This window comes from Condylura cristata, unplaced genomic scaffold (genome assembly GCF_000260355.1).
Source record: "Condylura cristata isolate star-nosed mole 26May11 unplaced genomic scaffold, ConCri1.0 scaffold00020, whole genome shotgun sequence".
In the NCBI taxonomy this organism is placed as follows: domain Eukaryota; kingdom Metazoa; phylum Chordata; class Mammalia; order Eulipotyphla; family Talpidae; genus Condylura; species Condylura cristata.
The window spans coordinates 818,831-844,152 of NW_004567121.1; the positions used below are offsets into that span (position 1 = coordinate 818,831).

Genomic DNA, 25,322 nt, shown 5'->3' on the forward strand with positions numbered 1-25,322 from the left:
CAGTATTCCATCGACAGATCTATGTAACATACATAATTTTAGCTCTAGCCTCTCGTTGTAGTCGTTTTCTACATTTTCAGATATATGTAATTCAATTTTTGTATCTTTCCTTTAGTGTTGTGTCCTATTGCTTCACTTTTTAAGCATGTGTACATATACATGCACACATACTTATTCATGTTTGAATTTTAATCTGTTGCATGTCATTCTCATTTGAGTAGGTTTTATTCAGTTGGGTTTACATTCAGTTCATAAAAGATAAAACATTTACCGTTGTGCATAGCAGTGTGTTTCAGCAGATACTAACTTCTGTTCTACCAGCAGTCCATTCATAGAAATCTAAATCTTTCAATAGGCACAAATGCTTAAATTCTAACACTACAGATACATGCTTTTATTGATGAGGTAAAAACCATCACTCAGCCTTTAACAATATTGAATTCAGATAAGTAATTTATCTTTCAACAGTAACCACTTTCTTTGAGTATATTCATTTATCTTTTAACTACACTCTATTCCAGATATATAGATGCATTGTGTAGTTTTCCTTTCAGTGAAACACCTTCTTTATTTTCTACCAACATTCCACTTATAAGGATGTATTTCCTACCATTCAATTTTGTGTATAAATTTTCAGTAAATATATTCAGTCACAAACTCTTCATTAATGGAGATATAAAATAAAGAATTCAGTTATGTGTATAATAGTTTCAATTTTGATAAAGTACCCCCAACAATCCCCCCAACAATCCAATTTACAGAAATACTAGCTTATAACCTTACTTCTGTGTGTTTAGTTTCCCTTTATTCTGCTATATTCTAAGAGACATAACACCCCTCAATATTGTATACAGGTTTCTCTTTGTTCTTTATATACCCATTCATATTCTGTCATTCCATGTTGCACACAGCTCTTTTATATTTATATATATATCTTATTATGTGTATCTTAGTTACAGTCACCTATAATTCAAATTTGATTATGTAATTTTCCTTTGAATAGATATATTTCAGCTGCTGTTTACTCACAGAAGTATCTAACATAGCACTCAATTTAGTTTATCAGTCTTTTAACAATACCTTCTATTTTGCTTTGCCAATACACAACACAGACATTGTATCACTCAGTCATTAAAACAGCTCTTTTTGAGGTGATACTTCATTTGTATTTTGCCTACAACCCATTTCTATAATCAAGTGTCCAAATGCCAAATTCAGTTTCTGTAAGAAATTGTATGGAACACGGGAATGCCCTGTCACGGGTCTTATCTAATAGCGCTGCTTTGGGATGGTTCAATCGTTGCAACAGAGACCATCAGTCCCACAAAAGTGAAAATAATCAGTGTGGGTTTTTGAAGTTAGCTAAACGTTTCTTAGTGAAATAAAATATAATTCAATTTGATGTATAATGTGATTTTCTCAATAGAATAATGTATCTTCCAATACTTCATTAACATACACCAAACCATAAAATGTAAATCAGTTTATGTACAGCACTTTGCTGTATGTTCTAACAGTATATTCAGAGATAATACTCAGTCTTGAACACAGATTTTTTTCTTTCAAACTATACATTCTTTTGTGTTCTTCCATAAAAATGAAAAGATAAGCAATAGGCTGGGAAAAAATATTTGCAGAAATTTATGACAAAAGCCATTCATATAACTATAAAACTATATAATTATTATAAGAATACATAATGAAATCTTGAAATTCAATAGTAAAAAGACAGACAACCCAATTAGAAAACAAGCAAAAGATAAGAACAGACATTTCACTGAGGTTATGCAGACAAGAAGAAAGTACACTGAAAATTATTCAACATCACTAACCACCGGAGAAGTGCAAAATAAAACCACGAGCTATCACGCTAGTTATTCACTTATTAGAAAGGCTAAAATGCAGTGATAGTCACGATGTAGGAGAAATGGATCACTCATATAGTGCTGGTGGGAGTGGAGTGTGGTAAAGTTTGGCAGCTTACCAGAAAACTAAACATGCAACGCCCCTTACCACAGAGCAATTTTATTGGTGGTCACTTGTCCTAGAGAAAGGAAAATACGTGCTTACACAAAAACTCCATGATCGTTCAGAACAGCTTTATATGTAAACACAAAACGCCAAGCAACCAAAATATCTTTAAACAGGTTAACAACACCCCCACAGAGTACTATATGTAGCAATAAGATGGGATAAACTACTGATTCATCCAACAGCTTGGATGAATCTCGAGGGAATTAGGTTGAATAGAAAAGGGCAATCTCAAAAGGTCACATGATTTTATTTTACATACTATTTTTGAAATAACAAAATTATTAGTGGTGGCCAGGGGTTAACAATGGGGGAAGGAGGTAGGAATGGTTCTAAAAGGATAGCATCTTTTGGTATAACAGCTTTTTATCTTGGTTATACTACTGGTGACACCAATCTCCACCTGATAACACTGAAGAGAACTATACATACGTATACAAACGAGTGCATGTAAATTGGGAAATCCAAATAAGCTCTGTGAATTGGTCCAATGTCAATTTCTTAGTTGTGAATCTAGCATATCAATTTTAGTTAAAGCTGAAAGTTAACTATTTCATTAACCATTTTTAATGCTGTTCAAAAAAAATGGAGGGATGTGAACAATAGATTTCACTTAAGGGATGATGAGGTAGATAGGCTGGTCTGGACAGTCTAAACAGATTCTACAACCAGTAGGGGAAGTTTCAGTCAACAGATTCAAGGTGTTATTCCAGATTTTGTTTTCAATAGTTTCATGAAGCAAAGCCAGAATATACCTTGAATGGTCTATTTTTCTCAGTCTAGAATTATCTGCCTCATAATTAGTGATAGGCCACTAAAGCCAAACTCAGTGAAAAATTATAAAGCTTTTACACGTCAAAAAATACCTTACACTTCCACAAGTAACTGTAGGCAAGGCAGCTCCTATCAACACTGTAAAAGTCAGTATGGGACAGCCCAGTTACCATTAATGACACAGTACATACACACGGTGCATGCTGAATACAAAAAAGGACACATCCACTAGATCTTATGGATTTAGTATAGAAAAATATAGCCCAGTTCATTTTTTATATTCACCACATGTTGAAATGACATTTTGGCTACATGACATCAGATATTATTTCTAAGATGTCAACAAACTAACTGTCCATTAAATAGAGAAGTGGGCAAAGAAAATATGGCATTTACACACAGTGGAGTAGCATTAAACCTTAAAAAGGGAAATCCAGCCCCATGCAACATGTTTTCAAAAACCTGAGGAGACCAGTCACAGAGAAATACTCTGCACAGACTCACTGACAAGAGTTATCTGTAATATCAAACAGTCAAGCTTAGCGAAAGAGAGAATGGTTACCAGGAGCACTGCAGGGGAGAAGATGGGAATTGCTGTGCCAGGGCCACAAGGAAAATGAATGAATTCTAGAGATCTGCTGTACAGTACTGTGCCTATAGTTAACAAAACTGCATTGTACACTTAATTTGTTAAGGAAAAAGTGGTCTTGCTGCAACAAGCAAAAACAAGGGGGCCGGAGGAAATAGGATGGATGTTTATTATTATCCTGGTTGTTTCAGAGGCCCATGAAAATCCATGTAATTGTTCACATTAAATGTGTGGTTACCTGTATAACAATCACACTTCAATAAATCTGTTAAAAAATAACTGTAACAGTAGGAAAAGATATGACTGCATCCATGGCTTGCATCATATTTGTATTTGACTACTCTGTTCTACATGGACAAATACCTGTTTGAAAGTGAAGTACTGAAAGCTGGGTTTGGAAAGGACAATTTTCCCTATAGAGTCGTCTATTTTTTAATGGAGCATTTTTTTAAAATCAACTTCAGTAGTTATTATACCAGAGACTTAGAGAGCTTGAGTTAGTCTGAAAGTCTAACACCCTTTACAAAACACTGGCATAACATAGCAACAGCTTTACTGAAGTTAATTTTGCTTTAACCTGATAGCTCTAACCCAGAAGGCCACATCAAGTTAAATGACGTCCAGTTTCACTTTGATGTTCATAGCTGCCAGCTCAGCTACAAAATACCGAAAAACGTAAGGCACAGAAACGGTGTCAATCGTGTCGCTGCGGTCACACACCGTGCAGTTGTATTTTCTATTGCGCAGGGCAGACCAGGAAGGGGGTGGCTTCTCCAACAGCGGTGAGAGTAAACTACCACACTTCACACACACGTGGGCTACCGATCGATCAGAACAGTTGAAGAGGCGGTCATGAAGGAGAAAAGATGTACCGTGAGCTAAAAGAGCATCCCGCTCCATTTCCCCAAAACGGATTCCACCCTGGACATTTCTCCCCCCAATAGGCTGGTTTGTGACTTTGTCTCTGGCTCCTGTTGTTCTAACTTGGAATTTGTCTGAGACCATGTGTCGTAAGCGCTGATAGTAAACCACACCTATGAAAATGTCTGCTTCCAGTTCGAGCCCACTGATGCCGCTGTACAACCTCTCAGTGCCATAGAAGTTGTAGCCAGCAGCCTTTAACATTTCGCCGAAGTATTCCAAGGCCGAGTTCTCCTCTGAAAAGGTGAAGGGTGTAGCATCATGGCAGAGACCATGCAGGGCAGCAGACTTCCCTGCCATACTCTCTATTAACATACCAATGGTCATTCGGGATGGAAAGCCATGTGGATTGAACAGAATGTCTGGGACCATCCCACTCTCAGTAAATGGCATGTCTTCGACTGGCCACAATCGGCTCAAGATGCCCTTCTGCCCATGCCGACTGGCAAATTTATCTCCGATAGTAGGGTTCCGAGGGACTCTCATTGTGATGCAAACACACTTGAATCTTCCATTTCCAGTGTCATTACTGCACACTTTGATGTTATCCACAACACAATTTTCTTTACTCCTAGAGAAAAATAAATAAAAATACAAAAAGTCAAAACCACTTATTTCAACATACAGAAAGGCTTAAGTTTTTTTGTTTTACAAAAGTTTATTTTTACATCATTTTGTACATTTTTTTTCCCATCTCAATTGTAATCCCTGCGGGTTTCCCATCACCAAGTCACCCGTGTGCCATCACCATAATCCCGTGCATTCCCCCCCCCGCCATTTTTGATCCCATTCCCCACTCCATCCCCGCAAAATGTCTCTGGTATATGGTTGTTCATTATTTTTGTTATTTTCTCGCCTGGTCCATTATACTCCTGCTATGAGTGAAACCATCCGGTATTTTTCTTTCTCTTTCTGGCTTATCTCACTAAGCATGATCTTTTCCAGCTCCATCCAAGTTGCTGCAAAAGACATGTGTTTCTCTTTTTTGGTTGCTGAGTAATATTCCATTGTATATGTGTACCACATCTTTTTTATCCAATCATCTACTTTTGGGCATTTGGGCTGCTTCCATGTTTTTCCAATTGTAAATAAAGCAGCAATAAATATGGGGGTACAGGTATCTTTCTCAATCAGTGTTTTTGTGTCTTTTGGGTAGATACCTAGGAGTGGGATTGCTGGGTCGTAGGGAAGCTCCATGTTTAGCAGTTTGAGGAACCTCCAAACAGTTTCCCATAGTGGTTGCACTAGTTTGCATTCCCACCAGCAGTGCAGGAGAGTTCAGAAAGGCTTAAGTTTTATGGATGTAACTAGTTCTCCATAAAGATACTTGGAAACCTTAATTTTATCTCCAGTCTCTGATTCAAATAGAGATTTCTGTTAAAAGTATTTATAAATAGGGTTACTGATTATGCTCACTACAAAGTTATGAATTATAAAATAAGCTGAAAATAAGTTCTTAAAAAAATTTTTTTATGCATACAGAACTGGGGTTCAGGCCAGAGAGGCAGGGGGTGGTGAGAGGATTCACCAAAGACAGAGTGGGGAACAGAATAAGCAGATCGAAGAAGCACACTGCTGAGGGGAGCAGCAGGCAGTTCAGGAGAGGTCTGCCGTGCCATGTGGGTCACCTCTGGGGCGGGAAGCAACCTTGCACTGAAGTGCTACTGTCAGCTTTGCAGTGCTGCGCTCCAACCTGCTGCAACACCAGGGAGGGCCCAAGATATTTCAAGTTTTAATAGAAGGCACAATAAACCCAGTATTTTAGCTAAGAAACATCCCTAACAACACGTGTGGCATATTTCTACATACTTCATAATCAAACATGAAGGCTATAGTTTAAAAATAAATCATAGATAACAGTCATCAATTATGACAGACTGACAAGAGAAACAGAAACACTGACAGAATTTCATCTTGTTTAAAATATATGCATTTATAATGGCTGCGTCATAACTATCCTTTATATTTTTTCTAGAAATTCTCCTGTTAAAAGATAACTTTTATTGACTTCCAGCATTTTCTCTGAGCAATAGCCTTTAAAAAATAGCACTGGGAAAACAACTCCTAGAATCTGACTGCAGAACTGAGGGAGAGAGGGAGTGGAGGAGATGTGTACAGATGAGAGAGCCAAAGGACTCTGACAGGGGATTATGGGCACTTTGGTGGTAGGTGTGGCTCAGTAACCTACATTCAAAGAGATGTAGCCAGAGACCCCTAAAACATACAAAGTGCTGTAAAACAATGTTACCTTGATTTAAAAATATATTAATTAAATAAAATTAAATTTTACAAGTTAAAAAAAAATATATAGCACTGGGTATTCAAACTTACTTATAATACATCACAAAGCTCTCCCCAGTGTTTAGGTTCAGGTAGCTGTAATATGGATCTCCATACTGCAGTTTAGCTCCAATAAATGGCAGCCCGTCATCATCCAACTTCTGCAAAACCCGCGGGTCACCAGGTTTGATTCCAAACACCAGGCTATCATCTCCTTGTTTAATTTTTTCAGAGAGATCTATGAACTCAGACTTGTAGACACTTCCATGGGCAAAGCCTCGTTCCCAAGACGCCTTATTCACAATCTATAAGGTCAAAGAATAATTAATTTAGGACAAACAAGGCCAATTAGTGATTTTTAAAATAAAACTGGTTAAAATTATAATACTTGGTTTAGGATAACTGGTATTCAATTTTAAAATTGTATCTACATGTTCCAAATCACCTAAACTAAAAGCCAAGTACACATAAATGACTTAAAACCTAATCATGCATAAGTATAAAAGGTCAATGTCTCCAAGATTGCTTTACACTTTCAAAATCTACTGTGTCCTCAAACCTGCATGCGTGAATATTATCTCCCTTGAGGTTTGCTGCTGTCAACTTAAAGCATGAATTAACTTTTTACAGAACACTCACGTGCCAAATCCTAGGCACCTAGATATAATCCTTCAGTGACTTAACAGTGGGGGGGGAAAAGATAAAAATTAAAAAGCATGGAACTAGATCTCTTGGTGAAACATACCATAGCATCCTCCATATCATAGCCAGTGTAAGAAATAACAGCAACGATGGCATTTGTCCCAATTGGATAGTTATCCATGTCATAATAGTCATACATGTAAGGTCTCACTAAAGGGCTCTGTGGGGTCTGAAGACGATACAGTTTATTATCTGATCTGTCTTGGTAAGTGAGAAGAGGAAAACCCATGGTTTGTTTACCTACAAAAGGAAAAAGAACTTAGTGTTTTAGTTTGTCCCCTTGATTGCAAAGATAATATACGAAGTTGGAAACACTAAAAGTTAATTTTAGGGAAATGAATAAATAAATCATGATGTAACCACATACTACTTGCCACATACTACGCCACAGTGTGCAAGTGCAGTAGACCTACATATATCAGTATGACTAGACCACGAAAACAATGCAAGTGGGAAGAAGTACAACACTACGCTAATCAATACTATTCTTACACATTTGTAACACATGCCAACTATCCTATGCCCAGTGTATGGACACATGAATAATGTAACAAAAAAGCATTAAGAGGCTATAGTGTCACACAGTCCTTTCTCATATACACATACACACCTTTAGAGCAAGATGTCAGTATCTGTTAATTCTGAGGAGCACAGGACATAGGCAAGACTTTATTACTTTAGAACACAGAATCAACTCAAAATAAAATTATTTTGAAAACTAAAACATTGATGCAGTAGATTTTTCATAAATACAGTATAGGAGACTCTAGTTTCCAGTAGTAGAAGGCTACTCTGACAGGACCATCCTCAACTGCTAATATCCAGGAAAATAATAAAACAAAAACATATACCTACATGCACACAACTTTGAAAGCACTGAAGAGTTACCAAAAGCAATCACAGACTTAAAAATATATACAACTGGAGAAAAAGAATTAGAATTGCACTAGGTGAATTTCCAGTTTTAAATTTTTTTTTTTTTACTTTATTTTTGCCTAGCAGTGTCATAATATAATGGCTATGAAAGTGTTCATGATTCAAAGAACCAAGGAATAGAGTTCAGAGAACAATAAGGGGAGAAATTCCAGAGAGGGAAGAAGCCAAGGGAAGAGTCTTAAATTATGCACATAAAGTAAGTCCAAATCTTTGGAAGACTCATGAACAGTGTATGTGTGGAATATTTTTAAGCAGCCCACCTGAGGCAAAGAGTAAACTTCAATGGCTATGTTTAAGTCATCTAGCAGTTAAATCTAAAAAGCAATCCTCCTCAGAGGAACACAAGAGAATCCAATCTAAAACATTTCATTGCAAATGTCCACCAATACAAACTGATAAAGAAACAGGAACATACTCAAGAAAAATGTCCAATTAGTGGACACTGATCCCGAGATGGCCCAGATAATGATTTAACAGATAATGAGCTAAAAAAATATCTGTTGCATGACTCTGCTCAAAATTTTAAGGAAACTATGATAAGCATTTTAAAGAAAACAAACTATAAACATATAAAGAAACGGAAATTAGTCTAGGCTGTAAAACTGAATATATGAAATAGAATGAAAAGTCAGTGAACATGATGATTAATAAAAATTCCTGTATGATGAAAGAAAAGAGAGATAACAGAAATCCAGTTGCTTGAGACAAGTATCCAAAAGCTTAATTTACAGGATGTGTAGCTAAAATCTCAGACAAGAAAAAGCATGGGGCAGATGTATATATTTTTGAAATAATGGTAGAAAACTTCACAAACTCCATTATTATTATTTTTTTCATAGATTTGAGAAGATCAGCAAAACCCAAGCAACACACACTCAAAGAACATTTTACGTAAGTATATCAAAGCCAACTTGCTATAAATCAAAAATAGAAAAATTGTGACGAAACAGGAAAGTTAACACAACCTCTGGCTGAACAACAATGCAGATAGCTATTGACTTCTAATTAGGAATGACAAAGGCCAAGAAAAGACAGTATAACATCTTTTAAGTGGTAAAATTATTTCAAAATTAAAAAGTTACAAGCACATTTCTTCTGTGACTATCATCTCACGTCACCTTACCCATCTGGCACTGGTACATGTTCCGCGGACTCTGGTTGTGATCGGAGAACGGGATGAAGTTGGCAATAACACTCAGCAGGCTGTGAGGAAAGAGCTCTTGGTGGGTGGTAACTCCAGCAAAAACCTCATCCTCAAAGATAGCTATGTTCATGAAGAGCTGGAAAAGAGGAAGGATGAGAAAGTGCAAATGCAAGGTACAAAGTAACTGTCACTGCTGACATACTACTCCCACCAAAAGACTTAAGAGAAACCCACCCCACAAACACAGCAGAGATCCACTGGAAAGCACAGGGAAGTTTCCAGTTAGAAATACACTTGCCTTAGGGATTTCAGTCTCATTCTACTCTGGTCCTTTGCAAAGGGGGATATGAAGAGAAGTTTTTTTTTTTTTTTTTAAATGATATAATAGTTTATTTTTATATCATTTTGTGCCTTTTTCCATCTCTGCTCTAATCCCCATCACCAAATCACCTGTGTGCCATTACCACAGTCCAAGGCATGTCCCCTACCCCCAACCCATTTTTGATCCCATTCCCCACTCCACCCTCATAAACTGTCTCTGGTCTATAGCTGTTCATTATTATTTTCTCCCCTGGTCCTTCTATACTCCTGCTATGAGTGAATGAAGATTTTTGCTATAAGTGCACGAAGGTTTTTGTTAAGTAGCAGAAAGCCCAATCTTGCAAAAGCCAAGATGCAGGCAAAGAATATGAGTGCATCTAACTGAATATTTTATCCTCACCCTCAAGGCAGAACAGGGTGGGAAGGAGCTTTGGGAGTTGGACAGAATGTGACCACAACCCTATTATAACAATGACAACCCTTCAGAATAACAACAATAACCAGGTCTCTGCATAGCCATTATCGCCCAGTTTCTGCATACCTGTTCCATAGTTCCAATTAGCTCTTCTTTACCCAGCTCCAAATTCTGCACAGGTCGTATCAGTCTACAAGGAGTGGTGAAAAGGAACAACCCTGGGTACAGGCCAGGTTTTCCTGTCATGGGGATGAGGGCCACCTCCATCCAGGGAGGAATTCTTTTTTCTCTCAACACCTGTTTTAACATAAAGAGTTCAATGAAGAATAAACAATGTATTCACCTCATCCGCCTGCTACTCGGTACAGCAAAAGTAGGGAAGAGGTTAAGCATGACAAGCAGTTACCTTGAGAAATTAGTTATGCAGGTAACAAACCTAGTGCCTTGCCAGTCTCACTCTTGGCAGAGAGTGCCACTCACCCCATTACCCAGGGCTGGCAGAGCCCTACCAGCTGGGAGGCCCAACACCACTACCAGGCAGACCAACAGTGAGAGCCTGGGGAACAGGTGAACAAGGATGTATGGGTGGACATACTACATGATACAGTTCTACAGAATCGAAAATAAAGTAACTACTGAGTTTATTTTATAAGGTATTCCATGAAAAAAAAATCCTTCTTTCAGGAACATTTTTAAAAAATACAAACCAAACTTTGAAAAAAATAACAAAATTACATCTCAGAACTTTTGGGAATTCACAGGTAAACATAATAAAAGAACTCAAATACTAAACATAATAAATGAACTCAAAAGCTTAAAAAAAAAAAAAAAGGAAATAAACCCCCAAAGTACAAATAAGGAAATTATAAGGTAAAAAATCTGAAATTAATGTGGTACAGAGAAAGTTTCAAACTAAGGAAATTCTCAACTTTTCATTAACGATCACTCACTCCCTGGGGGTGGGGACAGAAGCCACCGAAAGGGGACACAATCCATTAAGACAAAAGGGGAAACGCCACCTAACACAAGCATCACTGAAGTCTCATGTGCCACAAGCTGTGCAGGGGATGGAAAATGTTCTCATTCTTTTTATAAAGCAGAGACTTATGAATATAGATTCGAACAATTTTAAATAAATTGAAATCTATTTCAGGGCGTATTTCTTAAGTCTTAAAACCCAGTGGGGTACACAGTCCCAAAGACACAAGAGCACCTTGAACTGTCGGACAGCATCGGCGACGCCGGGCGCTAGCTCCTCGGCCACCCAGCCGACCATCACGCCGTCCAGCAGGACAGGGTAGCACGCGCGGTAGGGTCGGTGCGGCGCTCCGTCCACCGGGGTGACACCTGAGGGAGGGAACACACAGAATGGACCTATCTGGATGTTTTTCCAGATTAAAAAGCCCCTCCAGAGGGGTTCAAAATGGCATCATTTTATGTAGATGCTTTTGTATTGCTGGACTAAGTTTCAAAGTATGTCAGGAAGGACACACAAGCAGCTAGACTCTACTGCCTGTGGGAAGAGGTACAGGGGGACAGGGAATCCATCCACTGTAAACTTCATTTTTTAAAAATTTATTTATTCATTCATACAGAACTGGGGCACAGGCCAGAGGTACAGGGGCGGTGAGAGGCTTCACCAGAGACAGTGTGGGGGGCAGAGCAGGCAGATCGACGAAGTACACTGCTGAGGGGAGCAGCGGGCGGGTCAGGAGAGGTCTGCCACGCCATGTGGGTCACCTCCGGGGCAGGCGGGAATCGAACTCATGATGAAGTGGCTTTAGCTTCTTAGTGCTGTGCTTTAACCTGCTGTGCGACCAGGGAGGGCCCCACTGTAAACTTTTTATGTATGATTTTAAAACCATGTAAAATGTTGTGCCCCACCTCCCCCAATTCAATTATTATTGATTTTCAACTGCAGATCTATATCTGGAAATTTGCCTACTTATTGAAAGCTATTTGTAACCCTGATATCTGAAGCATCTGAGGACACTCAGCAAAACATCTGTCTCGAAAACAACTGAGGTCTAACGAGGTGACACCCACCTTCTTGTTTCAGCTCTCATTCTATAAACAAGGGTCCTTCCTTTTCACTGTCTATTCAGTGCCATGGTTTTCACATTTCTGTGCTTTTTGAAGGTGATGGAATTTAAAGTGCCTGGAATTTAACGTGGCCTGAGGTACAGTGTGCAAGTGCTGTCTAGTGGTCCTGCCACTGTGCTGTGCCTTCTGGGAAAGAAAGCACGGTCACAGCAGCTGATACTTAGAGTGCTGTTGGCTGGGGGCTCAATGTGAACAAATCACAGTATATTTAAATACGGTCTTTAAACAGAAACACAAACATATAAAATAAGCATAACTTAATTATTTGCACCTATTAAAATCCACATAACCAGACAACACTGCTCATCACTGTACAACACATACCCAGGTTGCAGAGCAAGGCTGGAATAGACGCGGTGTACACAAACTGTGTGACAACCTCACAGGTGGCAGTTAAGTGGTTCATCAGGCCACAGGGCTCCCCATCTGGGGTGTGCACGGGACAAAGAAAACCCCAGGACTCTGGCAGCAGCCTGCGCACTGTGGTGGTCCTCATCTTGGCAAAATCAGCACCTCTGTGCACACAGCGGAAGTGGGAGAGATAGCGTATGAAGTTCAGCTTGTCAGCCACAACGCAAAGTCCAGAATCTTGCAGGAAGCCAAGACCTAATAAAATAAAAGTCATTCAATAATGGGCTAATCCTTAAGAAAAATTTTAAAGGCTATTTTTATTGGTAGCTCACATAAGAAGACAAGACTACATCCTACAGATCACAGAGTGGGTTCCTCAGCTTACAAAGCTCCCTCAGCTCGGACAAGTGGGAAGTAGTCAAAAACCTCAAATTCACAAATTTTATTAGTCCTGACTGGTTCCCTACCTACTCTACCACTTTGTCCTTTGTACGGAAACATTAAATACATAATAAATAGCCAATATTAAATGGGAATCAGTTAAAAGAGTTGGTATTACTAAAGTAATTATTAGCCTCAGAATATGTATCAGAATCAATCATACTTTTTTTGTTTTTTGTTTTTTTTTTTAAAAAAAAGATTCCTTGGACCCTCAAACATTTTTAAAGTTTTCCTCCCATTCTGAAGCAACTGATTTAGAATGGGATGTGTAACAACCCTCCCACATCACCTATACAGGTGTCCTTCCTTAGGGGGCTCAACCGCCTTTAATCTTCTAGGCGGCACAGGAAATGTATTCGATTATACACTGATTTAAGCCAGGAAGACCCTGTCTATTTAAGCTCCTGAGGTTGATATACACTATTAGGTAAAGAATTTTATAAATATAACTAAAATAAAGCCTATTTATTCAATTTCACCTGTTTTAGAACGTAGATTCCCAGTTGCAAGAAGATATTCAAATGGTTTGGTAAGGTCTGTTCCCAGATTAAAAATCTTCATCAAATTTTCACTGTTAATGGACACATTAGTCTTCTGAGATCTCTTATCTATAGCTAGTTTAATGGACACTAACCAACTTTCCATTTTTTCCTGAAATAAGAATGAAAATTAAATATTTTGCATTTTAAATTCAAGTTTCATATTCATTCCAACATAATCTATGTGTTTATAACAAAGGTCCACTAATACATATACTTAAATACAGAACAGCTACACTATAAACCCGGAAGACAGCTTTTCAAGTCAGGCAATTAAGATAAAAGTACAAACTTTTGGTGGCGCAGCGGGTTAAAGCACTGCACTGAGAATCTAAAGCCGCTTCCGCATGAGTTCGATTCCCGTCTGCCCCGGAGGTGACCACATGGCGCGGCAGACCTCTCCTGACCCGCCCGCTGCTCCCCTCAGCAGTGTACTTCGTCCATCTGCCTGTTCTGCTCCCCTCTCTGTCTCTGGTGAATCCTCTCACCCTCTGCATCTTTGGCCTGTACCCCAGTTCTGTATGAATAAATAATAAATCTTTAAAAAAAAAAAAAAAAAAAAAAAGTACAAACTTTATAGATCTGGGTGTTTTACCCTCAGACTAAAATGTCAAGACTACTCACATTTTGATTGGCTCTTTGTGGTGAAAGACCATTTTGTACAAAGCAGCAAACAGGACAGCACCCCTAGTCTTTACTTACTGGACACCAACAGCACCCCTCAAGTGTAACAATGTCCATTGACAATGTGGTACAAAAGTCATTCTCACTAAAGAATATCAACACTGGGGGCCTCCCTGGTGGTATAAAGGGTTAAAGCGCAGCACTATGAAGTTATCCATAGCCACTGCAGCACAAGTTCAATCCCAGGCCAAGGAGGTTTACCCACATGGCTCAGCAGACCTGTCTTGCCCCCTGCTCCCACAACAGTGTATTTCAGTCAATCTGCCTCTTCTGCTCCCCACTCTCTCTGGTGAATCCTCTCACCCCCACACCTCTACCCCAGTTCTGAATCAAAACTGGTTTGCTTTGTTCTTAGCAAATTTTGAATTAAAATGCTTTTATCAACAGTCAGAACAGCATCAATCTCAGAAACAGGCAGCAACAAAGACTTGAGCCTGTTGTTCCAAGACCAAAATCAACCAACAGCTCAAAGTCCTCAAATGATATCTAATGCACATGACAGCTAGTAGGCAAGACTGACACGTTCTTCTCATATGAAACTTGAGATGTAACGGAAAAGGAAGAGAAGACAAAAGAGGAAAGAGCCACAGAGATGAGGAAGAGAGACTGGGTAACAGCACTGGAACCTGAGCCAGGAGGAGGCAGGAGACCCGCCCGTGTCAGAGGTCTGCCCAGGGAACTCACTGCCCCTGCACTCACAGCCAACAGCACTGTCTCGCAGACTGGGTGACCTGATGAAATCACATATTTTCTCAGAGGCACATACATCACAAAACCTTTTGCACTTGGGAATACTAGATAGCATGCTAACATCGCACCTAGGCCCATTTTACACAGCCAGATCACCAACTAAAAGCACAAAAATGTGAGAAACAAGGAAGTAACCCTTGTTTACAGAATGAGAGCTAAAATAAGAAAGAAGAATGCCACTTTGTTACACCTCAGCAGGGAACAGGTAGATCGGGAGACTCCACAGTTTTTACTCTGAATGTGTGTCTGTAAATAACCATGAAAGTGCTGCCAGAACTGATATTGTTGGTGTTAAAATTAATCTGCGTGAGTACACCTACTCACTTTTGTAAATATGAAACAGTGAATGAGGATGGACTGTATGGTGACATGTCATTCACATTCAATCTAATGTTCTGATCAAAATCTTGCCTTTACTTAGCCGATATAAAAACATTACAGAAATTTCCGAACCTAGTATAAGCTAGAACCTTTGATCAGATTTCTTAGTACTAAATATAGAAAAAAGAGACTATATAAAATGCCCAAGCTAGCAGTTACAGACAACTCTCTTTATCTGTAGATCCTGCATCTAAATTTAAAGATGGAGCTGGCCCCACAATAGGTACTGAACATGTACAGACTTCTTTGTCATTATTTCCTAAACAATGCAGTATAAAAGCTATCTATACGGTATTACATTATAGTAGGTATTATAAGTAATCTGAAGATTGTTTAAATTATGAGAAGATATGCATAGGTTTTATGCATTACTGTACCATTCTACATAAGAGATTTAAGCATCTGAAAATTTTGATATCTGCAGGAGGTCCTGGCACAAACTTCCTGTGGATGCTAAGGGGTGTATGTATAAACACACATGGGAATTAACACTGCCAGATCCTGTCTCACCATTCTTCGGAGGCACAACTTGACCCAGGTGAGAAAAACACATATTTACCTTCAGATACATGAGGAAGAGCTGACCAGGAGTAAGGACTTCCTGATTCACCAAACTATCAGGATTTTCTTCCATGCACTCTCCTTTAGCTAAAGCAAAAAGCTTCCGGGTCATGAAACAAAGTATATAAAACTTTTCAGTATTGGATTTCAAGTGGATACAGATGCACTGGCTGTCAAAACAGAAAGAAGTAGTCACTTGAGCACTCAACATGTGCTCATGGCTGTGTATGAGACAGAGCTGGGCTACGGCAGAGCTGCTTTACATAAAACCACATGGTAGTTACACAAGACAAGTCCTCATTCCAAGGAAATACAGGGATGATGACTGCAACTTTCAAATCATATGGTGAAAATAATATAGCAAGTGCAACAAAAATGTTAACTAGAGACCACACGTGTCCAACATGTTAATTTTACAGTAATTCTGGAAGTTTGAAGTTCTTTCAAAATAAATACTGAAAAGTACAATAAAATAACACAAAAATACCATAAAAAGAAGACGGTCATGGGAACAAAGCTATCCCTACTCTCCTAGACAGAGTTCTACCCCGGGGCCATTCTAATTCCTAGACAAATCATCAACTCTAACTACATCAATACAAAGAACGACTGATACTCTCTACCCCCGTAAAAAGCATGCATGGAAGCTAACGTACTTGAACAGAAACTCTGCAGCTTGTTCATTTGGATACCAGTCAGGAAGATTGAGCTTTACTCTGAAGCGTTCACCTAGATAATGAAGGACTTGTTTTTGTGTGGAACAACCCTCTTCTGCTACAATCCGTAACATCTGAGAGACTGAATTTCTGAAGAAAGAATCATCCTCTTTTCCTTTGATGAGCTCCTGAAAAATCTGATAATCGGAGAAGTTGACAAGTGCCTAGAATAGAAAAAAAATTTTTTAATTGCTTGTAATAACTATTCCACTTAACTCATTCAGTAACAATTCTCTCCTATTGTTCTTATACCTAAGACAAATTAGCAGAATTGAACTCTCCACAGTGAGGTACTGCCTGTGTGAGAGATAGCAAAAAACAGCCCTGGTGATTCTTGCCTCCTGAAATTCATAACTCTAGTTCACTCAGGCAATCAGTCAGGGTCTCGCCTGTGTACCAAGATACTACAGTGAAAAAGTTCATGTGTGGCTCTCCAGACTTGTTGCTTCCATTTCATCTAGGTTTGGCTGTGCCAAACCGCTCCCTGGGGGCAGACAGCTACCCTAAGCAGCACATGTGCAGAGGAGCTGAGATGTCCTGCCTGAAGCCCACACTGACTTGTTGGCCACTCATATGGTGCAGAGTCTACACTGGAAGTGGGTTCTCCAGCCCTGGTCAAGCCTTTTGAACAAATGCTGTGTTTACTGACTTCGGACACAAACCTCTTCTGAGCCAGAATAGCCAGGAGAGAAGAGAGAAATTTTAGTGATGTTTTTAAGGCACCGAGTTGTGCAGTAACTGTTGTGGAGCAGCAGATAATGAGGAAGCAGGAACTCTGATAAGAAGAACCTATTCATTCTGTGGCTTCCAATGAATCTTTTCACAATAAAATAAATATTCAATAAATCACACCTTAAGTGCAAATCCCAAAGGAAGGAAAAACAGTTCTTTCCGGTAAATGAAGTTCAACATAACTGTGCCATTTTCTAAATAGTGAAGATTCATGTTGACAGCAGAATGTTCTTCCTGCACACAGTGCATTGAAACTCCTATTTAAACAGAAAGTCAAAAATTCAATAATACTGTAACTGCTTAATCCTCTTTTTCCCCTGAATTAGTTTTACCCTTTTAGAAATAACGAGTCAAATCACTAAATTCAACCAATGCTGGATACCACATGTCTCTAGAACCTGCCAAATGCTCCCTAGAGTCTTCCTGGGTTAAAAACCCCTCAAAGTTCTAAAACTAAGAATTTAATGAAAATTCAAAGTTTTGCATCAGAGCAGGGTCCTTGTCCTTGTCTTCTAGAACTTTATATCCCCAGAATCCACAGAACTCTGCGCAAATGGAGAAAAGTAGAATTTTAGCTATCAAGCTAAAACATACTGTGTCAAGTGCTGCAAAAGAATAAATGACTGCACACATTGCCTTACTGCTATGATTATAGGTTATCATACATGTATGTGTGGTTATAGAGGCTGGTTGTTAGTTGCAATCTAAGAAGAAATTCTTCAGGGACCTCCCTGGTGCCACAAGTGGTTAAAGCTGCTCTTTAACTATGAAGTTCTCTGCAGCTGCTGCAGCAGGAGTTCAATCACTGGCCAGCGAGGTGCCCACATGGCACAGCAGATCTCTGCTGTCTCGCCCGCTGCTCCTCTCAGCAGTGTATTTTGGTCCATCTGCCTGTTCTACTCCCCATTTCACCTCTGGTGAATCCTCTCACCCCACATACCTCTATCCCAGTCCTTATATCCTTAAAAAATAAATCTTTAAAAGATAGAATAATATTATATTATTTAAAAAAAAAAAGAATAAATTCTTCAGCTGTCAGGATTACCCAAGAATGCAAAGTCCTCAAAGGCACTGTCAGAGACAATGTGATCCATCAGAGGCAGGTGGCTGTCAGCCAGACAGACCCTGGGGGGAATGGCACAGAAGCCTGTATGAAAAAACTTCTGAGGCCTACACTGATATCTGGCCAACTCAAACCAGTCTCCATCTTTATAAGCAATAACTTCTATACATGTTTCTTTCCACTTAAAAAAAATATATATAAAACTAGGCTTCCCACTTACGAAATTTAATACAGAAATGGTTATACTATTTAGGCACAGCTACTTTAAAAAAAAAATAGCCTACAAATTTTCCTACTATAACATCCCCAAAATCACTACAAGTTACCAAAGTGTGTATAGCCAGGGCCTCTGGTTTTCCATTTTGGTCGTATCATTGCAATGGGGAAATTCCTCCTAGGCATAATCAACATTCGGATGACTTTTTCAATGCCATTGATTATAAAATAGCCTCCCATTTCCTGCCAAAGAGACAAGTTATAACTTGTTAAACAAACATATAAACACAAAACTGACACAATGCAAGTCATCAACCTCATTCCCAGGCAGACACAGAGCAACATGTACAAGCGGAGCACACAGGCGAAAGGGATTGAGGAACTTGGAAACTACGTACACTAGCAGTGTGTGCCAAAGTCTTATCAAGAATATTAAAAGGTTCACAAATAACTCAAACTTTTTTTTAAATAATGTTTATTTTTACATCATTTTGTACTTTTTTTTATCTTAATTGTAATCCCCATCACCAAGTCACCCATGTGCCATCACCATAGTCCAGCGCACTTCCCCCTTCCCACCCACTGTTTTTGATCCCATTATCCCCTCCACTCCCATAAAATGCTCTAGTATATAACTGTTCATTATTATTATTATTATTTGCTCGCCTGCTATGAGCAAAACCATCTGGTATTTTTCTTTTTCTTTCTGGCTTATCTCACTAAGCATGATCTTTTCCAGCTCCATCCATGTTGCTGCAAAAGACATGTGTTTATTTTTTTGGTTGCTGAGTAATATCCTATTTTGTATATGTACCACATCTTTTTAATCCAGTCATCTATTTTTGGGCATTTGGGCTTCCTCCATGTCTTTCCAATTGTAAATAAAGCAGCAATAAACATGGGGGTGCAGGTATTTTTTTGAATCAGTGTTTTTGTGTCTTTTGGGTAGATAGATGCTTAGGAGTGGGATTGCTGGGTCGTATGGAAGCTCCATGTTAAGCAGTTTGAAGAACCTCCAAACAGCAAGTAACTCAAATTTTTAACTGTGTATGGACACCAGAAATTCAGATTAGTAAATGGGAAAATAACAGCGTTGGTCAGTATTACTTTTCTGTGGAAAATATAAGCATTGCCTCCCAGGAAGCAGGTGTATGATGCTGGACACTCAACATTATTCTAACATTTAACTCTTGTGACAATGCATGGGAGAGCTATTGTACTCATTTTCAGCAGAGGAAGCTGCTCAAGGAGATTAAACTTCCCAAAGTCACACAATGGTCAGTGGAGCAGCTAGGTCGTCAAACCCAGACCTGCCTTCAGAACCCTCTTCTGCCACACAACACAAACTCCCTGCTGCAAGTAGAATCTGTACGTCTTGATCAGCTCAACTCCAAAGTGCAAAGCCACCAACGCAGCTGCAAGAACTGCTGAAGGGAAGATGGGGAGTCATGGAATACGCTCGTAGAATCATACTCTGGCAAGGCAATTTTAGACAATAGCTTTTTGTAGACTAAGTTAGCTAAAAAAAAAAAAATTACTTTCTATATATGTATTATTCAGAAAATTAGGGGGAAAATTTATCAATTCTTCCCCTGCAATAATGTCCTTAATTTTAAGGCCACTTTTTCATAACAGTATCATCTGAGACTCATTCTAGGCTCTACACAGTATGCAGCCAGGATTATTATGTCCCACTTTACCTATCTAGAAAGCGAAGCAGAGAAAGAGACACTGACTTCCACTGTCAAGCTTCCAGTCTTCTCTATTGTCACCTGGCCCTTTAGTGCACTAGACCCTGAAATTACCTCTGCTTCCTCATGATGCTTAATGAGGGCTTTAGGAGGAAGGTTGTATAAGTTGCAGAGCTTGGACTTCACCATGATGGGGACATAGCCAAGAAATTGTTTAATGACTCCTTTTGTGATTCCATTCACTGCCCAGCTGATATCAGCCTAAGTGAAAATAAGAGGGAAAAAGTTACTTAAAAAAGAAAAAATCTGGGCCCTCCCTGGTGGCGCAGCAGATTAAAGCACAGCACTAAGAAGCTAAAGCCACATTCACATGAGTTCGATCCCCGCCTGCCCTGGGATCCCCGCCTGCCCCGGAGGAGATCCACATGGCAAGGCAGACCTCAACTGACCGCCCGCTGTTCCCCTCAGCAGTATACTTCGTCCATCTGCCTGTTCTGCCCCCCACTCTGTCTCTGGTGAATCCTCTCACCCTCCACATCTTTGGCCTGTACCCCGGTTCCATATAAATAAATAAATAAATCTTTAAAAAAAAAAAAAAAGAAAGAAAGAAAAAATCTGAATCCATGAGAAAAAAATGAATATTTTTGAAAAAGCAAGGAAGACCATAAAGGAAATGATACTGTGTTTTAGATTTAAAAGATAGGCTATCCTAGATGATGGTACTAACAAAACAGACAGCAAGCTTTATGAGGCACCAGCCTTATTCTAAAAAATGTAAAATGTGAAAGTCACATTCTGTCACTTGTACTCACTGTCAACTTTCCCCTGTAGGTGCTCCTTCGGCCCCGGCATTCTGCTGGGTAGACATTGAGCTCTTTGCAGATGCTCCCCTTGGGAACTGTGGGGGGACTGATGACAGCATCCACAATAGTAAGGGAGATGCGTTCATCTTTGAAAGCAAATTCGAAGGGAGGTATAGCCTGAAATACAAATGACACTATTAACTGTTTACATTCCAAGGCATGTTTTCTCTAATACCCTTCCAAATCTCGTGTTATACAAATGTTGATACCTGTAATGCCAAAGTGACATATATTTAAAATGACAGTTAAAGCCAGATCTGGTCTAGTCATACTTTCACCAAGTCAGTCTTTGGTCATGATATTTTGTTATATGATCAGTAGGTAACTTTTATGTGTTTCTACATAAGGACATTTTGCTTAATAAATATTGTTGAGTCTTTAATATTGAACTCATAGCCAATTGCACCTAAATCATGACTAAAGAAAGTTATCCACCACACGTTTCTCTGTGAGGCACATCATAACCTTCCTGTGCTTAGGAATATTAGATAGCATTTCACCTGGTAAGGGCCCTGATAAAGAACAAAATCACCAACAAAAAGCTCAAGAATGCAAAAAACTGAACAGACTTCAAAGAGGACACTTTAATTTAGAGTACAAGAAATATGAAAGCAGAATATTGCCTTACAGGATTTTACGCACCAGGAAACAAGTTTTTCACTGAACTGTCCATGTTGGTGAGGGCTGATATGGAGGTTATAAATAAATTTTACAGAGTGGGTAACTCACAAACATAGAATTCCTAATAGTGAGAATCAATTATATTCTGAAGAGATGACATGATGGACATACTGATCTGAACACACAGAATGGAGGAATCTACTCGAAAGAAACCAGGCAAAACTATTAATAAACAAAAATATACAAAGGCTATTTCTCCCTTGGATCTATAAAGTGTAGTCATTTATGTTACTATGTTATGGAACAGCAATTTCAAACAATATTATAATACCAACTAAGTTCAGTAGTATTATCTGTGCCAAACCAGATTTTCTTCATGACTTTCAACCAGAATGTGTCTCAAGAGATTGAATACTGAAACAGATACAAGAACTCAGCTGTCTTATAATAAGCCAGACATTTAAAAGATATGAAAGTGTCACCATACAAATATTTACATATAACTGAATTTAGTTTTTCAGTTTTAATTTCTACTAGAATAAAGGCTGATAAATAAAAATATACGCGATACTTAAGAATTAAGAGTGGTAAAGGTGCCCAGGGCCAAAAATTCTAAAACTATGCCTATATCCAAAAAGTATGGATGATACTCCTTCACAAAAATTATTGTGTACATGTTTTCCTTTTTTATTTTAGATCACCTCAATCCTAGGTTCTTTTTGTTTGTTTGTTTTAATAATCCCTAGTGCGAAGTAACTACTACTAAGATCTAATTTTTCCCAAAGACATGATACCAAAAAAACTCAGTCAGGTTACAAATAATCCCCACCACTGGTGTTTTGCAAAAATGATGAGGGAGTATTAATTTTCAATGACACCTTAACAGCTCCCATAATACTTGCACAACAGAGTTCAAGCACCAGAAACTGGCAGAACTCTCCACATATCTCTATCCCTTGCCCTCATAACACACATCCTACCCTACAAAACCAAAGGCAGTAGTATCCCCTTCACTCTTGTCCACAATTCATCTAATCCTGTTGCCCCAAACACCTGGATTTGGCTGTATTTCCTCTGTGCTCCTCAAGTAGGTACCCAGTGCTTGGCCGGGAATTCTCAAGAGTACTGTCTTGCTTTGTATCTCCACCACTCTAGTCCAAAACATGATGCCCAGTTCTGAAAAGCAGAGAATTCTATAGTCTCTTCTACTACTTTCTCTCAGTCGCATGCCTGGAGGCACGGGCAATGCTTATTAAATAAATGAGACCTTCCCCATCACCTTCACTTGAATCCTTCATTACCATTACTCTCTGTGCCAACCACTTAATGTTGACAAACGTTACCCAATAGTGCCATTATACTTTCCTACTGAATCTAGCTTTTATGTCTCATTTATTTCTCTCTCAACGGCTACCTAATTCAGGAGAGGTGCCCATTACCTTTTCATTTCAAAACTCTTGGAGAAGGGGTTAAAACTGCGAAGGAGGACCTTACACATTGGTGTATCTACAAATAAGCTCAGAATCTTCTGAGTTAAGTTTTAGACAGGTAAGTCTTCATGCTATAAATGCGTGTGCGTTAAAATGCACATTTCACACGGGCCACTCCTGACTTTAACAGCACACACAATCCGACCTTCAAACATGACGTTTCCCAAGCATATAAATTCAGAAACTCCGAATACATCTATCTAGCTGACTCGACTACAAGTGACATGGGGCCACATCTTGCGCTGTCTAGCAAGATCAAATGGTGTAACTTTGGGGGTTATAGTGCGACCTCCAGCTTTCTCTCCCGATCCACGCCGCGTGTCTGACGCCAAGGTCCAAGTTCCACCTCCACCTACCGCAACCCCCCGTTTCCTGAATCTCCCCCACTCCAACCAGGAGCCGAATCCCATTAATCTCTCTACTTTCTCACCCTCTCCCAAGGCCCGCATCCCTTCCAAGGCTCCCTTCTCCGCCCCTCCGGACCCCTCTCCTCTCTCCAGTACCCCTCGGGTTTCGCTACGGGAGGGTCGTCTCACTGGTCTACAGGGGCCGGCAAACGCAAAGATGCAGAGTGTCAGGGAGAAAGCCGCACTCACCTGCACCGCGTGACTGAGTCCCTCGCGCACCGCGTAGTTGAAGGACTCGACATGCGCCCGCGTCAGCTCCTGCAGCGCCGGTTTTTGCTGTTCCCGTGGGATCCCGTAAGAGGGATCGGTCAAGTGCTTTAGGCTAGGCCCGCTGGGCAGGTTCCGCCACCGGCCGCAGGAATCCATGCGGTCGCCTGCACCCTGAACCCCAGCAACCACTACACACGCGCCGGGAAGAAAGGCAGAAGACCCCGCGTCCGCGGCCTGCTGGGAAATGTAGTTCTCCTTGTTACCCCGCCCTTGGTCCTTCCATTTTATAGGGCCGACTTGGAACCAAAACCACGGAGTGAAGGAGCCGGTTAAACCCTGCGGAGCCGGAGCGTGACCCGCCCTTTCCGGTCCTCTCTTTGCTGAGCTGACAGCTCCAGCGAGACGCGGGAACTTGACCCACTCTTGCTCCACGTCCTATTCGGGTTCTGAACTCATTGGCTCTAGATTTGAGGGAGGTGATCTTCAAAAAATTCTCTTTAATCCTGGGAAGCCCACGGGGATTACAATTGAGATGAAAAAAAGGCACAAAATAATGTAAAAGTAAACTATTATATTATTTTAAAAATTCCCTTTAATTCTTTGGACGGTTGTGGGATACAAGGCTGATGGGACTCTGGGGAGACACCCCTTTTTTTAAAATTAAGGTCTTAAAAATATATAGTAGCTTATTTTTACATCATTTTGTGCCTTTTTCCATCTCAGTAGTAATTCCCCTTGGTTTCCCATCACCAAGCCACTTGGGTGCCATCACCATAGGCCAGTGCACTTCCCCCCCCACCCCCTCATTTTTGATCACTTCCCTATTCCACCCAGTAAAATGTCTCTGGTATATTGTTGTTCATTATTATTATTCTCCCCACCCCCTTCCTTTATCCTCTGCTATGAGTGAAATCATCCAGTATTTTTCTTTTTCTTTCTGGCTTATTTCACTAAGCATGATCCCTTTCAGCTCCATCCATGTTGCTGCAGAAGGCATGAGTTTATTTATTTGATTGCTGAGTAATATTCCATTGTATATATGTACCACATCTTTTTAATCCAGTCATCTACTTTTGGGCATTTGGGTTGATTCCTTGTCCTTCCAATTGTAAATAAGGCAACAATAAGCATGGAGGAGAGACCCCTGGTTTTAAGGAAAAGGCAGATGTTGTTGCATGCCTTTCTGTGCACTCTACTCATCTCTTTTGTTGTTACATTTTCATTTTTTAATGGTAGTTTTTTTTTTTTTTTTTACTGAAGTAACAGTTGACTTGCAATACTGTGTAATTTAGAGGCAGAGGTACACACCCTTTCAGATGTATGTTACCACACCCATGGCCAAAGCACCCCTAATGCTCTGTAATCCATTGGGCCCCCTACTGCCTTGGCT

General features: G+C 39.7%; 1 protein-coding gene across 1 annotated transcript; it reads right to left on the reverse strand.

Moving 5' to 3' along the window:
* Positions 1 to 206: 206 nt before the first annotated feature.
* On the reverse strand, positions 207 to 24,393 carry POLR1B (polymerase (RNA) I polypeptide B, 128kDa). The gene is made up of 15 exons (XM_004686102.2): positions 23,912 to 24,393; positions 21,154 to 21,321; positions 20,456 to 20,602; positions 18,761 to 18,893; positions 17,492 to 17,628; positions 16,580 to 16,803; positions 15,922 to 16,093; positions 13,488 to 13,659; positions 12,541 to 12,822; positions 11,327 to 11,460; positions 10,240 to 10,410; positions 9,357 to 9,513; positions 7,341 to 7,537; positions 6,647 to 6,900; positions 207 to 4,886 (listed from the first exon to the last, which is right to left on the reverse strand). Exons 1-15 carry the CDS (start codon positions 24,086 to 24,088, stop codon positions 4,004 to 4,006), a joined length of 3,408 nt encoding a protein of 1,135 aa, XP_004686159.1. The 5' UTR covers positions 24,089 to 24,393; the 3' UTR covers positions 207 to 4,003.
* Positions 24,394 to 25,322: the final 929 nt, after the last annotated feature.

What these genes read in the sequence shown, in the direction of transcription:
- POLR1B (XM_004686102.2), bottom strand. Translation starts at nt 24,088, where the DNA reads ATGGATTCCTGCGGCCGGTGGCGGAACCTGCCCAGCGGGCCTAGCCTA. An exon ending in AGCATCATGAGGAAGCAGAG is followed by an intron (nt 18,894 to 20,455) that starts GTAATTTCAGGG and finishes TCTCTTTGGCAG; the next exon opens with GAAATGGGAGGCTATTTTAT. An exon ending in ATGATATGGAGGATGCTATG is followed by an intron (nt 6,901 to 7,340) that starts GTATGTTTCACC and finishes TTGACCTTATAG; the next exon opens with ATTGTGAATAAGGCGTCTTG.